The sequence below is a fragment of the Podarcis melisellensis genome (assembly GCF_964234715.1).
Source record: "Podarcis melisellensis genome assembly, chromosome: 12".
Taxonomy (NCBI): Eukaryota; Metazoa; Chordata; class Lepidosauria; order Squamata; family Lacertidae; genus Podarcis; species Podarcis melisellensis.
Window position 1 is genome coordinate 14,416,126 of NC_138544.1, and position 15,334 is coordinate 14,431,459.

The window sequence follows — 15,334 nt, forward strand, 5'->3', positions numbered from 1 at the left end:
GGGAATACCTACGGGTGGCATGCCTACGGATTTTCCTCCTCTAAAAACTACGTGCGTGTTATGATCGGGTGCGTGTTATAGAGCGAAAAATACGGTATTTTATTGGGATTATATTAAAATACATATATTTCACCAAATACTGTAAGCACCCCAGCTCTTAAATTTTTTATTTTATTATATTTAACTATTCTATATCCCACTTCTACCTAAAATATTAGAATGGTCGTTCAGTGCCACCATGACTTGGCTGATCCCCCTTACTTCTGTCATCAGGAAAGGGCCAAGGCAGAGGGTCTCTGGAACCTTTTCCTGCCAGGGGTTAGTGGACTTGGCCAGCTGGACTATGCCTTAATCGCAGAAGAGACCGGGAAGTGCTTCTTCGCGCCCAACGTGTTCAACTGCCATGCCCCAGGTCAGTGAATTGTTATGACACTCATACCAGGGATCGTAGAATCACAGAGCTGTCGAGTTGGAAGGGACCTCAAGGGTTATCTAGTCCAGCCTGCTGCAATGCCCAATTTGGGATTCGAACCCATTACCCTGAGATTAAGAGTCTCGTGCTCTAACCAACTGGGCTATCCTAGTACCTGACAGGGAACATTTCTCAGCTCAAGTGCCACGCTTTCTCCTGAGGGACCACGTGCCAGAGACAAATGTGCATTGGACCTTTGACTGGTTCCTACAGACACCATTTGCACACCCCTCTTCATCCTACATGGGACGAGGGTGGCGCTGTGGGTTAAACCACTGAGCCTAGGGCTTGCCGATCAGAAAGTTGGCGGTTCGAATCCCCGCGACGGAGTGAGCTCCCATTGCTCGGTCCCTGCTCCTGCCCACCTAGCAGTTCGAAAGCACGTCAAAGTGCAAGGAGATAAATAGGTACCACTCCAGCGGGAAGGTAAACGGTGTTTCCGTGCGCTGCTCTGGTTCGCCAGAAGCGGTTTAGTCATTCTGGCCACATGACCCGGAAGCTGTACGCCGGCTCCCTCGGCCAATAAATCAAGATGTGCGCCGCAACCCAGAGTCGGTCACGATTGGACCTAATGGTCAGCGGTCCCTTTACCTTTACCTTCATCCTACATCTAGGAAGGTAGAAGCATTTTCAGAGTTGAAGGGCACATTCCAGCCAGGCAAAAACCACTCAAGGAGGGTGCAAAGCAGGGCTGGTGACAGACGTGACCTTGGGAGTTGTCCTGAGGGCTGGATCATGAGTCCTGAGGTGCTGCATATGGTTCCTGGGCCTGAGGTTCCCCATCCTTGCCTCTATGCAGCGATCATTGTGTGTCTGATGGAGCAGGAACTGCAACAGCGTCTTTTCTGTTTGTCTCCCCCCAGACACAGGAAACATGGAGGTCCTGCACATGTATGGGACCCAAGAACAAAAGAAACAGTGGCTGGAGCCTCTCCTAGAAGGGAAAATAAGTTCTTGCTTCTGCATGACAGGTAATAGTTTCTTCTTCTCCTCCTAAAACTAAGGATTGTGATACGGTGCTACAAAAATCCTCCAATAGGGACTGCATGGTGACTTCTTACATTTGTATTACATACAGAGAAATATAATGGTTTTAGTATTGATGGTCCACAACAGTTCCTCTGTAGTATTTTTCCAGGAATATCTTTTCTTTATCATTTATATCTGCTCCAATTATTATTTTTGTATGCTTGTCTTATTTTTATACTGTTTTTTAATAATTGGAGATGTATATATGTTTTGTTATACAGTGGTACCTCTGGTTACGTACTTGATTCATTCCGGAGGTCCATTCTTAACTGGAAACTGTTCTTAACCTGAAGCACCACTTTAGCTAATGGGGCCTTCCACTGCTGCCATGCTGCACAATTTCTGCTTTCATCCTGAAGCAAAGTTCTTAACCCGAGGTACTATTTCTGGGTTAGCGGAGTCTGTAACCTGAAGCGTATGTAACCTGAAGTGTCTGTAACCCGAGGTACCACTGTATAAGTGTGAAATTCAATAACCTGTAAGAAACATTGCAATAATAAAACAAATAGAGCTTAAACCAGGTTAAAATATTCCCTGTCCTTCCCTTCCCTGGCACTTTGCGAGAAATAAGTGGGTTGCAGTTTGGGCACTTGGTCTCTAAAAGGTTTGCCACAGCTGATCTAAGATCTTCAGCAAAATCAATAGTAAGGCCACTTCCCAAACCAATCAAGAGGGACCAGGAAAAATGCCAACCAGTCTGTGTGGTCCCCAGAAGTGCTTTAAAACAACTAGGGGAACATTAAAGGTAAAGGGACCCCTGACCATTAGGTCCAGTCGTGGCTGACTCTGGGGTTGTGGCGCTCATCTCGCTTTATTGGCCGAGGGAGCCGGCCGACAATGGTCATGTGGCCAGCATTACTAAGCCGCCAGAGCAGTGCACGGAAACGCCATTTACCTTCCCACCGGAGCAGTACCTATTTATCTACTTGTTCTTTGACGTGCTTTTGAACTGCTAGCTTGGCAGGAGCAGGGACCGAGCTACAGGAGCTCACGCCATTGCGGGGATTTGAGCCACCAACCTTCTGATCGGCAAGTCCTAGGCTCTGTAGTTTAACCCACAGCGCCACCCGTGTCCCATAGGGGAACATTAAACAACATAATAAAAAGGTAAAGGGACCCCTGACAATTAAGTCCAGTCGCGAACGACTCTGGGGTTGCGGTGCTCATCTCACTTTACAGGCTGAGGGAGCTGATGTTTGTCCGCTTCTGCAGACAGTTTTTTCCAGGTCATGTGGCCAGCATGATTAAGCTGCTTCTGGCGAAACGAGAGCAGCACACGGAAACGCCGTTTACCTTCCCACCAGAGCAACATAATAGAACCACATAAATAGTCACATCATCTGCTGAGGGTGGTGGGGACAGACAGACTGCCTTTTCTCCTTGCAGACCACTGATGCTGCTTCTATCACCTCTGCTTGGTGATAAAATGGCCTAAGTTAAATTTTGTTTTCAATTACTCCAGCTGCAGTAAGCCATGATTGGTATTTTGTTTGAACAGAACCTGGCGTCGCTTCGAGTGATGCCACCAATATGGAATGCAGCCTCGAGAGAGATGGAGACAGCTACGTGATCAACGGCCAAAAGTGGTGGAGCAGCGGTGAGTAAAACAAAGTTTTCCTGGTATGATGAGGTCAATTCCGTCTCAGAATTCTGTCCTCCCTCCCATGTTTCCGTATTGGCTGCATGAGGACTAAGAAAGATGACTTTTTTTCCCCTAGCGTCATGCTTGAACAGGCCTTTGCATTTGCATGCTAGATATTCCGTTATATTTTATCTATGGATTAAGTCACATGGGACTCCAGCATTAAGGTTTGCTCCTGCACATAGGTGAACTGAATCCTAGGGCCTTCTCAAACTGAGTGTTCTATAAATAGTGGAGAAGACACATTAATCCTGCTGAGTCTCAACACTGTGCTGCGTACATGTAAACCAGTGTTTCCCAAACTTGGGCCTCAAGCTGGTTTTGAACTACAATTCCCATCATCCCTGATCACTCGTCCTGCTAACTAGGGATGATGGGATTTGTAGTCCAACAACAGCTGAAGTCTGGGAACCCCTGATGTAAACCAATGACTCCTTTGGAATATATTTTACACACAAGTTGTTTAACAGTGTGTGAAGCTACAGACATATCAATCTTTTGAATCGGAATAGTATGGGATGCTAATTAGCTGATATCCCAAAACTTCTGCAAGGCAATAAGGGACCCTCCTGAATTTTGAGTTTGAAAGAATCCCCTATAAAAAAACAAAAACATAGTAGTTCAGGGATTGTTTCATACACATGGTTCCTTTCTCTTCCGTTGAAGCTCTTTTATTGTATACAAAAATGAAGCATAATATATATTGATATAATACAATAGGAATAACAAAACATAAGATTGCGTTGTGTGTGACTTAATGGAAATGCTGTAGGTGTCGTTATGCGACAGTTCTAATCGTATTAGGAAATTCTACCCATTAAGTCCTGCACTTCAAATTCCATTACATGAAACAATAAGGTTCTCCCCCCCCCCACCGAAAAATTACTATACAAATATTTGTGTAAATAAGTGTTTAGGTGTATTCTTGTCCATATAGGAATCCAGATGCATTCTTGAGCAGCACCTGAACATGGCACCCCCATGTCTAGTATTCCTTCTTTCAGGAACACAAGGCAACATGTATCCCATGTACTGATGCCATTATCCTATGCGTTTTTTGGATTCCTGTTCCATGTAAATTATCTGGGTGGAGAAAACTTAGCACAATGGCACCAGGATTTATAGCAGGGCTTGGGGGGTTGATCCATTGATCCATTGGGGTTGTTGGACTCTGGCTCCCATCAGCTCCCATCAGTATGGTCGGTGGCAGGGCCGTCTTAAGCATATCCGGCGCCGTGGTGCAAAGATCCTGCCGGCACCCTCCCCTTTCCCAGAGTTGACCTTTTTTTTTAGGACTGAAGGAGGCGGGCAGCGGCTGGAGGGCGACTTCTTCGGTGGGGAAGAGGCAGAGGCTGCACGCGGCGCCTCCTGGCTCAGCTGGCTGCTTCGTGCCACGGTGGGCATGGCAGGCAGCACACCGAGCAAGCGGGCCTGCGCTGAGCGAGCGAGGGAACGTGCGCCGCTCCCGCTAAGCGTCAGCTCGGTTTTTTCCCTTTTAGCCTTCTGGCACCCCGCAGAATTCGGGGAAAATCTGAGTCGATGCTCAGCGGGAGCAGCGCACACATGCACCCTCACTCACTCAGTGTGTTCGTTCGGTGTTCCCTGGACTCTTGCCTGGCGCCCTCCAGAACTTGGCCTCTATGGGTAAGATGGGCCTGGTCAGTGGTCAGGCATAATGGAAGCTGAAGCCCAACAACAGCTTTCATTATCCCCGACCGTTGGCCATACTGATGGGGGTGGAGTCCAGTGCTTCCCCACCTCTGCTTATAGGATGATTTTATTTTATATAATAAGAACAGGCTTGCCACCCTCTTTCCTGAGCCATGCTTCTCAAGGGAAAAAACAGCCTTTAGGAAAATAGCTATTGAGTGATTCTACTCACTCCATCTCCTTGCTACTAAGCAGGCTTATTTCCACTTGAACATTTCATTAGTATGTATTATTTGATGTTAGAAATAATGTGCAACATTCCCTGTATGCATAGATCAGCCCATTTAAACTAGGTTAGCAGAGAGCAGGTATGCTAGGTCCAGCTATCTGCTCAATTGGAACAGCTTCATCCTACCACGTGAATCAATCGCAGTTCTTGTATCAAGGATCTCTCTGTGTCAATCCAGCACAGCCAGGCATTGACTGGCTTAAGCGAACACGGATTGCTTTCCTTCTCCCCATTTTCTAAATAGTGAAGCTACTGGTTTCTTGCCCAGAATCTTCATAATCCATAGGAATGTCTTCATTCTGCTGCCTTCTCCAGTAGCCGCAACGCTTTGCCATTTTGACCATGTGCATTTTGAAAGAGGCCCCCATAAAAAAATAAAGGATGGGGTTCAGGCAGCAGTGGAACAAAGCAATGCTGTTGGTCACCTGGAATACGATATCGATGGTTTTGCTCGTGCTGCAGTCTGTAACCAGCGGGTAGATAATGTCGATGGCTTTCCAAAGCTTGACGATGTTATAAGGCAGTTGCGTGACGATAAAGACCGACACCGCTGCGACAAGAACTTTCAGAGGCCGGCATTTTTTAACACTGGGACTCGAAATGAGAGTTCTGGCCACAGCCGAGTAGCAAACCAGCATGATGAGGAAAGGCAGCGCAAAACTCAGCAACATTTCCGCTATTTCGATGGTTACGTTAATTATGTTCCCCGTGCTTTGAGGAAATGCGGGAAAACATGAAAGTCTGTTGTTGAACTCCACGACTGTGTTAAAGACGAGTTCAGGAATGCAAAGGAACATGGCGGCTGCCCAGACAAGGAAAGACGTTTTGATGCATGGGTTGGTGGCCCCTGGTTTAGCTTGGGATTTGTCAATGGCTTTGTATCTATCGACGCTGATGCAGGCCAGAAATTGCATGCTAGCGCTGAAGGTCATTGTGTAGATAGCAGACGTGATCTTGCATAAAGGGATACCTAGGACCCACCCGTGGGCGGCACTCGCAGCCCAAAAGGGAAGAGTGCAGAGCAGCAACAAATCGGCAATGGCCAAGTTCATGATGTATACATCCACCCTGGTCTTTAGTTTTCTGATGTAGGCGAAGAATGCCACCACTAGGGAATTCCCAGCGAGCCCAACGAAGAAAACGACAGAGTAGAATGCCGGTAGGAACGAGGTGATGAATGCTCTGACCTCACCTTTGTAGCAAAGCGTTTCGAAGGAAGCGTAGTCGAAAGTAGTGTTCAGTTCATAATCATCGTAGTGGTACCCTTCTGTAGAGAGCTCCATGGAAGAATCTGAAAGACAGGGTGGGGTGGAGGGAGAACTTGAAGTTAATTGCACCCAGTGGATGTTAGTTTTCCAGGAAATTTTGGATTGGGGGAATGTCCTGTACAAATTAGGATGATTTCCAGCTTGCCTCAGAAGATTTCTTGATGCCTTACAATGTGATTCAAGTATGATGATGATGATGATGATGATGATATATTATTTCTACCCCACCCATCTGGCTGGGTTTCCCCAGCCACTTTGGGCAGCTTTCAACAGAATATTAAAAACACAATAATACACCAAACATTAAAAACTTCCTTAAACAGGGCTGCCTTCAGATGTCTTCTAAAAGTCAGATGTTTATTTCCTTGACCTCTGATGGGAGGGCGTTCCCACAGGGTGGGCACCACCACCGAGAAGGCTCTCTGCCCGGTTCCCAATAACCTCACTTCTCGCAGGGAGGGAACAGCCAGAAGGCCCTTGGAGGCTGAATGATAGGGGTAGGGAAGCTCCTTCATATATACTGGGCCGAGGCCGTTTAGGGCTTTAAAGGTCAGCACCAACACTTTGAATTGTGTTCGGAAACATACTGGGAGCCAATGTAGGTCTTTCAGGACATGGTCTTGGCGGCCACTCCCAGTCACCAGTCTAGCTGCCGCATTCTGGATTAGTTGCAGAAGGAAGTGTGTTCGTTTCACTTTTGTTTGGTAAAGGGAGATAAATACATTTTGTTACATCAGAAAATATACTGATGTCCCAGAGAGTGATCTAATTTTGCATGTTTATTTTACTTTTATTTCATAAAGAAAGCTAAAGCATTTGAAACTGACACACTTGCGTAACATTATATTTTTGCAACTGGCATCCATTCATTGTTATGAATGAACATTGTGGGGGAGGGGTTTTTGCTCCACATCATTGGTGGCATTTGGAAATAGATTTTAAATACTTGAATCAAAGGTTCCAGACAAACGCTATAATCTTCAATGGCTTTTACCTGCATGCAGGTCTAAACTAGGCATTACAATGAATAAACACATGGTTGTGGGTAAACATAGCACCTCCTCTCCCCCATTCCATCGTTACTATTACAACAGCCTCCAACCATTAGCAACCAACTCCTAGGGGCCGAGTAGTCTTTGCCCCCCCCATAAAATAGGGCTGGAGCCCTCCAAAGTTAGTGGGCACTGCCACTCAGATGGTGTCTGTGCTCTACATCATATGATTGTTTATGCAGGATAGAGGTTTATTTGCCCTCCCCCCCATATTTTATTCAAGTTGGCCCCCCTGGGAGCCAACGATGTGAAGTGGGACCATGTCATCAGAAAAACAGGCTCTCAGTTTAGATGATATTACCGTATTTTTCACCCTTTAGGACACACTTTTCCCCCTCCCAAAATGAAGGGGAAATGTGTGTGCGTCCTATGGGGCGAATGCAGGCTTTCGCTGAAGCCTGGAGAACGAGAGGGGTCGGTGCACACCGACCCCTCTCGCTCTCCAGGCTTCGCGGACCTCTCCGCAAGCAGCGGGAGCGCTCCCGCTGCTTGCGGAGAGTTGTCTGCATGCCGAAGCCTGCACGTGCTGAGATCAGCGCGTCTAGGCTTCGCGGACCTCTCCGCAAGCAGCGGGAGCCAGTGGTGGGCTCCCATGGCTTACAGAGAGCTGCCTGTTTGGGGGCTGGGGTCGGGGGAAGCTCGGGCGGGCCTCCCCCGCCCCAGCCCCGTGCCTGGGGGGGAAATAATTTTTTTCCCTTTATTCCCCCCCCCAAAAAAACTAGGTGCGCCTTATGGGACGGTGCATCCTATAGGGTGAAAAATACGGTAATTTGTTCCAGCGAGCAAAGCCCCAGAATCACGCCAAATACATTAGAAAACTTATTAAAAGTAAATGGTAAAAATTGCAAATATGTACGATGAAGGCAATGTAAACGATGCATTTATAAACAATGATACAAAATAAACAGTGAGCTATATAAAAAATGATTGCAGTATAATAATATAAACTTACAGTGAGACTAGTCCAGGCAGTAAAGCCCTGCAGCTTTCAAAATTAAGATAAGGCAGGAATGCCAAACCTGCGGCTTTCTTTCAACGGTTTGCCCTTGAAGCTCTTGATCCAAGTAATTAATTTCAGCTGAGTTGGCGGAGGACCCCTTTACTCCTGGGCTGTCCTTTTTGTTTTCCTGAAGCTGCAAATGAGCAGATGGATACAGGAAGTTCTTTTCTTAGATGTCGGTGGCTACATTCCTGAGAGTCTCAAATTGTTCCCTTCGTGCGCCCGTGTGAAATCTTCCAACATCTAACTAATTGTAGCCAGTGGGATTTCTTTTGCTGATCGACAAGGATCCCAAGTATATATATTTTTTTAAAGTCGAAAAGTTTTCTCTTGATCTACCATGTGTGCCTGGGGATATTTCAGCCTCCCACTTTCTTTCCTCCATAAACAGCTAGGTGACTGCTGTGGCTGGTTGGAATGGCTGATTTCCAAGACTCTATAATACTTTTAACGTTGGTGGGGCTTTGTTATTTCCCCCCTGGCTGTTTTAAATTTGGATTCCTGCATTGCAGACAGTTGGACTAGACAACCCTTGTCCCTTCCAGCTCTACAATTCTGTGATCATCTGCCTGCCCCCTAGTAACCCCATCCTTTTATCTGTGTGCGTTTTATCCCCCTTGGCTTCTGTCTTTGGGCGGCACTAGTGCCATGGGATGTTTGAGTGCAGGATTTTATCTGTACAAATAAGAGGTTAGAGCAGCACGAGGGCTGCACCCTTCCAGTAGCAGGCAGAGCAATGGGCACAAATTTAACGATCAGTACAGTAGTATTGCATCCTTTTCGGGTGCCCTCCAGCTGGGAAGAATGCAGCAGCTCATGGCACCCTGTGCCCCCTCCCCAAACTGCACCCGGGGCAACAGCCCCCCTCCCAGCCTCTCCATGCTACGCCTCTGGGATCCCGCGAGGAAAAAGGACCGTAAGCCTAGTAGTAGCAGCAGAGCACATGTTTTAGTCTCAGCTTTAATTCCCAGCGTCTCTCTCTTGTAAACGCCAGAGAGCCGCGGCTAGGTCACATCTGTCCTGCACATCTAGAGCACTCTGATGCCACCTTAGCAGTCATGACCCCCCCCCAAGAATCCTGGGAGTTGTAGTTCGTTAAGGGTAGTTCGTTAAGGGTGCTGGGAACGGTAGCTCCGCGAGAGTTCTCCCAACAACTCTGCACCCTTCGCAAACTGCAGTATCCGGGAAGCAGCTTGAGGGAACACACACACACACACACACACACATACAGAGCAAAAGGTCACTACAGACTGTTTTCTAATCATTTATAAAAATGATAAAATGGAATTGCTGACCTGCTTTCCTCTTTTCAGGATCTGCTTCATTGAACTCCTCCTGTGCAATGCTGTTTTGGTTTCTGACTCACAGTTATTCTCCAGAATCACCCCGCCTTTCATTTCCATCCTCTTTCCTCCGCCCGCCCTCATTTGCCAGCAGCACTTGTGCTTTCCTGGAAAACATCTGTTTCAGTTGAGCCAAAGGGCAGCTCCCTTTGCTGGCTCAGCTTTGCCTTTTAACCTGAAAGACAGAAAAAAAAAACTTTGTTGAAAACCCAGTTATTGGTGTGGAGTTTCGACGATGGGAATAGGATTGAGGTAGAAGTTTGGTCAGGGTTGCTAAGCGTATTTTAGCTCAGATAAGGGCTGTGTATGCACCATGCCTTTAAAGCACATCTCTCTCCCCCCAGCTCCCCCAAGAATCCTGGGCACTGAAGTTTGCTGATGCAGGGCTGATCAGTGGCAGTATGGCCTATAGGGCAGGTATCTGGCTTTAAATGGAGGGTGCTCCATTCCCCTGCTGCAGCACAACTGTCAGGTTATACTCAACACAGTCTGCTAAAAATTGTTTGCATGCCTCAAATCGGTATTTCAAAAATATTACGTTTCATGCATCCTAACAATCAGACCAACAAGTCAGCTAAGCCAGTTTAAATCTGGCTGGTTTGTGGATAATTTCAGGCAGCGGAATGTGTGGGATTTCCACCCTAAGTTGCCTTTTCCCGAATCCGACTGTTGGTCCATAAAGTTCAGTACAGTTGTTCCTTGGTTTTCGAACAGCCTAGTTTTTGAATTCCTTGGCTCCCGAACGATAGAAACCCAGAAGTGACTGTTCCGGTTTTCGAACGTTCTTTTGGAAGTCGAACGTCTGACGGGGCTTCCAACTGGCTGCAGGAGCTTCCTGCAGCCAATCAGAAGCCATGCTTTGGTTTTCGAACATTTTGGAAGTCAAATGGACTTCCGGAACTGATTCCGTTCGACTTCCAAGGTACTGTACTGTCTGCTCTGACTAGCAGTTGGGTCTCCAGGTTTTCTTTTCATATCAGCTGCTCTTTTTAACGGGGGACAGAATTTGTGTACCTAGGAATGTCATTTCTTGCTAAGTGGGATTAGTATTACAGCCTTTTGGCCCAATCCTAAAACTGTTCACTGGGAACTTGCCCATTTTTTAGGAGCTGGAAATCCAGACTGCAAGTTTGCTATTGTGATGGCCAGAGATAAAAACACATCTGCATCCAGGTAAGAAGAAAACCATGGTAAAATGTTCAGCCAAGTCTGGAAACTGGTCCATCTAACTCGTGGATTTGTGGTTGAAGATGGGAGATGGCACATCCATCACATTAAATATCCATATCGAGTTTGAATTGTATTTGTATTGCTACTTCCTTATATTCTATTTTTACACAAAAGCAGTATCTCCAAATGCAAGACACATGTTCATATGAACAGAGGAAGCTCAAGAAGGACTATGGCATGCAAGAAGAGGCTGTCACCACTGCAAAGTGACCAAGGGGGAAGAGCACCTTGTGTCCTTCCTGGCCGGCATGCTGGGGCAGAAGGTGCCCGAGTCAGTCTTATGCAAGTGCATGCATGCAATTGCACAATACCTTGCATGAGCCTTGTCCTCCGGCATCTGTGCTCACACTGCCTGAACCTGGTCCAGTCAATAGCTATGGCACTGAACAAGACACCTCTCTTGCCATAGAAGGCCCATAGGTTAGGTATGCTTTGCATACTTTGCAAGCCAAGAGGTTCGATCCTTGACATCTCCGTGAACTGCTGGAAATCCTGTGGAGTTTTTACCCATCAGGTGCTGTGGGTTAAACCATACAGCCTAGGGCTTGACGATCAGAAGGTTGGCGGTTTGAATCCCTGCGATGGGGTGAGCTCCCGTTGCTCGGTCCCTGCTCCTGCCAACCTAGCAGTTCGAAAGCACGTCAAAGTGCAAGTAGATAAATAGGTACCGCTCTGGCGGGAAGGTAAACAACGTTTCCGTGCGCTGCTCTGGTTTGCCAGAAGCGGCTTAGTCATGCTGGCCACATGACCCGGAAGCTTTACGCCGCTCCCTCGGCCAATAAAGCAAGATGAGTGCCGCAACCCCAGAGTTGTCTGCGATTGGACCTAATCATCTGGGGTCCCTTTACAGACCAGAGAGGGGGAACCTTTTTAAGTCTGAGGGACATATATCCTTCTGGGCCACCCTCAGAAAGGGGCCACACAGCGGTAGAGGCGAAAGCAGGCAGAGCAACAAATGTGCGTGTTACCTTTGTGCAGCACGCAACACATTCCCATGTCCCTCTATCCTTGCCAGAGTTCAAGGACACATTCCAGCTAGGCAAAAATAGTGCAAAGTTGGGTCGGTGAGTGGCAGGGCCTCAGGAAAGTTCCAAGGGCCAGATTGAAAGGTCTGAAGGGCCAGATTGAACCTCCAGGTCTGAGCTTCCCTATTCCTGGTGTAGACAATACTGGACCAATGGCAGCTTTCTGTTTCCATTAATACTCAGCAGTTTCTGTGTCCATTCATACTCAGCTGCTGCTCAAGAGGCAGAGGTAATAAAAGTTTAGTTGCCAGATTTCTAGTTTCAGTGCCTCTCTCTCAGGGCCAGAATTAGGTTTGATGAGGCCCTAAACTACTGAAGGTAATGGGACCCTTTATATGTCCAGCTGTCCTTTGTCAACAACAAATTGTCACTGTTTTTTGTGTTGAATATATGCTATATGGTAATTTATGGACCTAATAGGTATCTAAAGCCATTTGCGCATAACAAAATATGATTTTATCAAAGTACATCCAGTGTTTTTTCCCCTTTAAAATTTTTGGGGCCCCCAAGAGAGTGGGGCCCTAAGCTATAGCTTGTTTAGCTTATACATAAATCAGGTACTGCTCTCTCTCTCTCTCATATATCTGTTTTTTTTTAACTCACAGTTAATTTCCAGCACCACTGTTTTTTTATATAGATATAAACAGCACAGTATGATCATTGTGCCAATGGATACACCAGGTGTCAAACTTATAAGGCCTCTTTCAGTCTTTGGATACTGGGGTAAGTTGGTTTGCCATCATCATTGTCATCATCAAGCACCCTCCAAGCGCTTGGATTTGGCTCCTAGCTCTCGGTGCCCTAACTGGTCTGAGCTGTTGCTTTAATTCAGGCATAGGCAAACTTGGCCCTCCAGATGTTTTGAGACTACAATCCCATCATCCCTGACTACTGGTCCTGCTAGCTAGGGACCATGGGAGTTGTAGGCCAAAAACATCTGGAGGGCCGAGTTTGCCTATGCCTGCTTCAATCTAAACCACTAAATAAATGGGTGTCCCTTACTCTCTCGCCCTGATGCTCTGTCGCTGGATTGGAGACACTTAAGACTCACAGAATTGTAGAGTTCAAAGGGACCACAAGGGTCATCAATCCCCTGAAATGCAGGGCTATTTTGCACAGTGTGGGACTCGAACCCACAACCTTTAATTAAGCTCTACTGGCTGAGCTATCCCATAGGCCAGGGCTCCCTGTAGCTCATGGAGCTGCTGCTGTTGGGCTGCTACACTGTGCGTACTGGATATAGAAAGGACTGGCACAGATCCTGCAGTTTTAAAATATGTACATACTGTACATACTGGTTGGCGGTTCGAATCCCCGCAACGGGGTGAGCTCCCGTTGCTCGGTCCCAGCTCCTTCCAACCTAGCAGTTTGAAAGCACATCAGAGTGCAAGTAGATAAATAGGTACCACTCCTGCGGGAAGGTAAATGGTGTTTCTGTGCGCTTCTCTGGTTCGCTAGAAGTGGCTTAGTCATGCTGGCCACATGACCTGGAAGCTGTACGCCGGCTCCCTCGGCCAATAAAGCGAGATGAGCGTCGCAACCGCAGAGTCGGCCATGACTGGACCTAATGGTCAGGGGTCCCTTTACCTTTACATACTTACGCTAGCGATTTTCCTCAGTTGACACTTGCCTTTATTCTTTTCACAACTTTATAGATTATTTCCATGGTGGACATTTTGAGGTGCATTTTAACAACGTCCGGGTACCTGCCTCTCATTTAATCCTCGGTGAGTCTCAACATTTCTTTGCTAGAGAAGTTTTTTTTTATGTTTGATGTTTTATATATGCTGTAAGCCGCCCAGAGTTGGTGGGGAAAACCCAGCCAGATGGGTGGGGTATAAATAATAAAAAGTATTATTATTTATTATTACAGAGCTCTGCAATACTCTGCTGCAACCTCTTTCCACCTGGTGCCCTGCGTATGTTTTGGGCTCCAACTCTGATCAGCCCCAGCTAGCCTGGGATTGGTGGGAGTTCTCATTCAAAACATCTGGACAAACTGGTCCATTTTTAATTGTTCCCATGTATCCCCACTGAAACTTCAGCAATCTCTCCACTGTTATGTGCTAGCTATGGAACAACACCACATTAGTGGTGCAGATGCAATCTCGTTCCCAGAAAGGCAAAGAACCTTTCTGTCTCTCTGAACCCAGGAGAAGGAAGAGGATTTGAAATCGCGCAAGGAAGACTTGGGCCAGGCCGCATACATCATTGCATGCGGTCCATAGGGGCAGCTGAAACTGCTCTGCAGATCCTGTGCAAGCGCTCAGCCCAGAGGGTGGCATTTGGGAAGAAGCTCTACCATCATGTGAGTTGAGTCTCTGCTTCTGTAGGTGTAACTCTTTTCTTAGCTCAAAGGTGTGTCAGATCCGGTGGCAGGAGGTGTAGCTAAGGCTTCAGTAGCACGCTAGGGAGCAGAATGTTTATGTGCTAGATAAGAGACAATTTTGAACTAGGTGGACCAATGGTCTGATGTTGCGCAAGGCGGGTCCCTGTGTTCTCGTGCTGTTCAAAATATCTCATGAAAGGAAGCACTGGGCAGCAGTGATTGGGAAAGAATAAAATAAAATTGAGAATACAGGCTTCCTCTCATTTATGCAAGGGTCATGGTGCATGTTACGGGGACATGGGTGGTGCTGTGGTTAAACCACAGAGCCTAGGATTTGCCAATCAGAAGGTCGGTGGTTCGAATCCCCACAACGGGGTGAGTTCCTGTTGCTCGGTCCCTGCTCCTGCCAACTAGCAGTTCGAAAGCATGTCAAAGTGCAAGTAAATAAATAGGTACCACTCCGGCGGGAAGGTAAACGACGTTTCCATGCGCTGCTCAGGCTGGCCACATGACCGGGAAGCTGTACGCCGGCTCCCTCGGCCAGTAAAGCGAGATGAGTGCTGCAACCCCAGAGTCGGCCACAACTGCACCTTTACCTTACATGGTGCATGTCAGCAGAGCATGCATAACACCCCGTTCTGCCCCTGCCTTGTCCTCTTCCGGTGCTGAACATGGCGTTCCAGTTGCGATTGCACATGCATTGAATGCGCACAAAATGGGAGTTGCTTGTAAAGTCTTTCAAAGTCGTTTAGCTCTTATAGTTTCTATCACCATTAGCAAAAATTGCTAGTTTTAGCATGCATTGGTGTACTGAGGTTCACAAGCATGATTCTTCAAATCAGTGACCCAGTGTGATGTAGTGGTTAAGAGCGGTAGACTCGTAATCTGGTGAACCGGGTTCGCGTCTCCGCTCCTCCACATGCAGCTGCTGGGTGACCTTGGGCCAGTCACACTTCTCTGAAGTCTCTCAGCCCCACTCACCTTACAGAGTGTTTGTTGTGGGGG

At 47.2% G+C, this 15,334-nt stretch overlaps 3 protein-coding genes across 8 annotated transcripts in view; 2 read left to right on the plus strand and 1 right to left on the minus strand.

Moving 5' to 3' along the window:
* Positions 1-15,334, plus strand: part of NPHP3 (nephrocystin 3) — a 227,965-nt gene that overhangs the window by 72,396 nt on the left and 140,235 nt on the right. The window lies entirely within an intron of this gene.
* Positions 1-15,334, plus strand: part of ACAD11 (acyl-CoA dehydrogenase family member 11) — a 39,855-nt gene that overhangs the window by 21,333 nt on the left and 3,188 nt on the right. For both annotated transcript variants that reach the window (XM_081882956.1, XM_081882955.1), the window contains exons 12-18: positions 274-412; positions 1,336-1,443; positions 3,000-3,098; positions 10,852-10,918; positions 12,638-12,723; positions 13,656-13,727; positions 14,154-14,308. In XM_081882956.1, the coding sequence (XP_081739082.1) occupies positions 274-412; positions 1,336-1,443; positions 3,000-3,098; positions 10,852-10,918; positions 12,638-12,723; positions 13,656-13,727; positions 14,154-14,308 (726 nt within the window). The remainder of the gene's footprint in view (positions 1-273; positions 413-1,335; positions 1,444-2,999; positions 3,099-10,851; positions 10,919-12,637; positions 12,724-13,655; positions 13,728-14,153; positions 14,309-15,334) is intronic.
* ACKR4 (atypical chemokine receptor 4) lies at positions 4,784-10,759 on the minus strand. 4 transcript variants are annotated; one of them, XM_081883050.1, is made up of 3 exons: positions 9,698-10,759; positions 8,422-8,677; positions 4,784-6,373 (listed from the first exon to the last, which is right to left on the minus strand). In XM_081883050.1, exon 3 carries the CDS (start codon positions 6,363-6,365, stop codon positions 5,319-5,321), a length of 1,047 nt encoding a protein of 348 aa, XP_081739176.1. In that variant the 5' UTR covers positions 6,366-6,373; positions 8,422-8,677; positions 9,698-10,759; the 3' UTR covers positions 4,784-5,318. The 4 variants fall into 4 exon arrangements, with proteins under 4 accessions (XP_081739176.1, XP_081739174.1, XP_081739173.1 ...); XM_081883048.1 differs by having other exon boundaries at positions 8,355-8,535; positions 9,698-10,758; XM_081883047.1 differs by having other exon boundaries at positions 8,355-8,677; positions 9,698-10,758.

What these genes read in the sequence shown, in the direction of transcription:
- ACKR4 (XM_081883050.1), bottom strand. Translation starts at nt 6,365, where the DNA reads ATGGAGCTCTCTACAGAAGGGTACCACTACGATGATTATGAACTGAAC.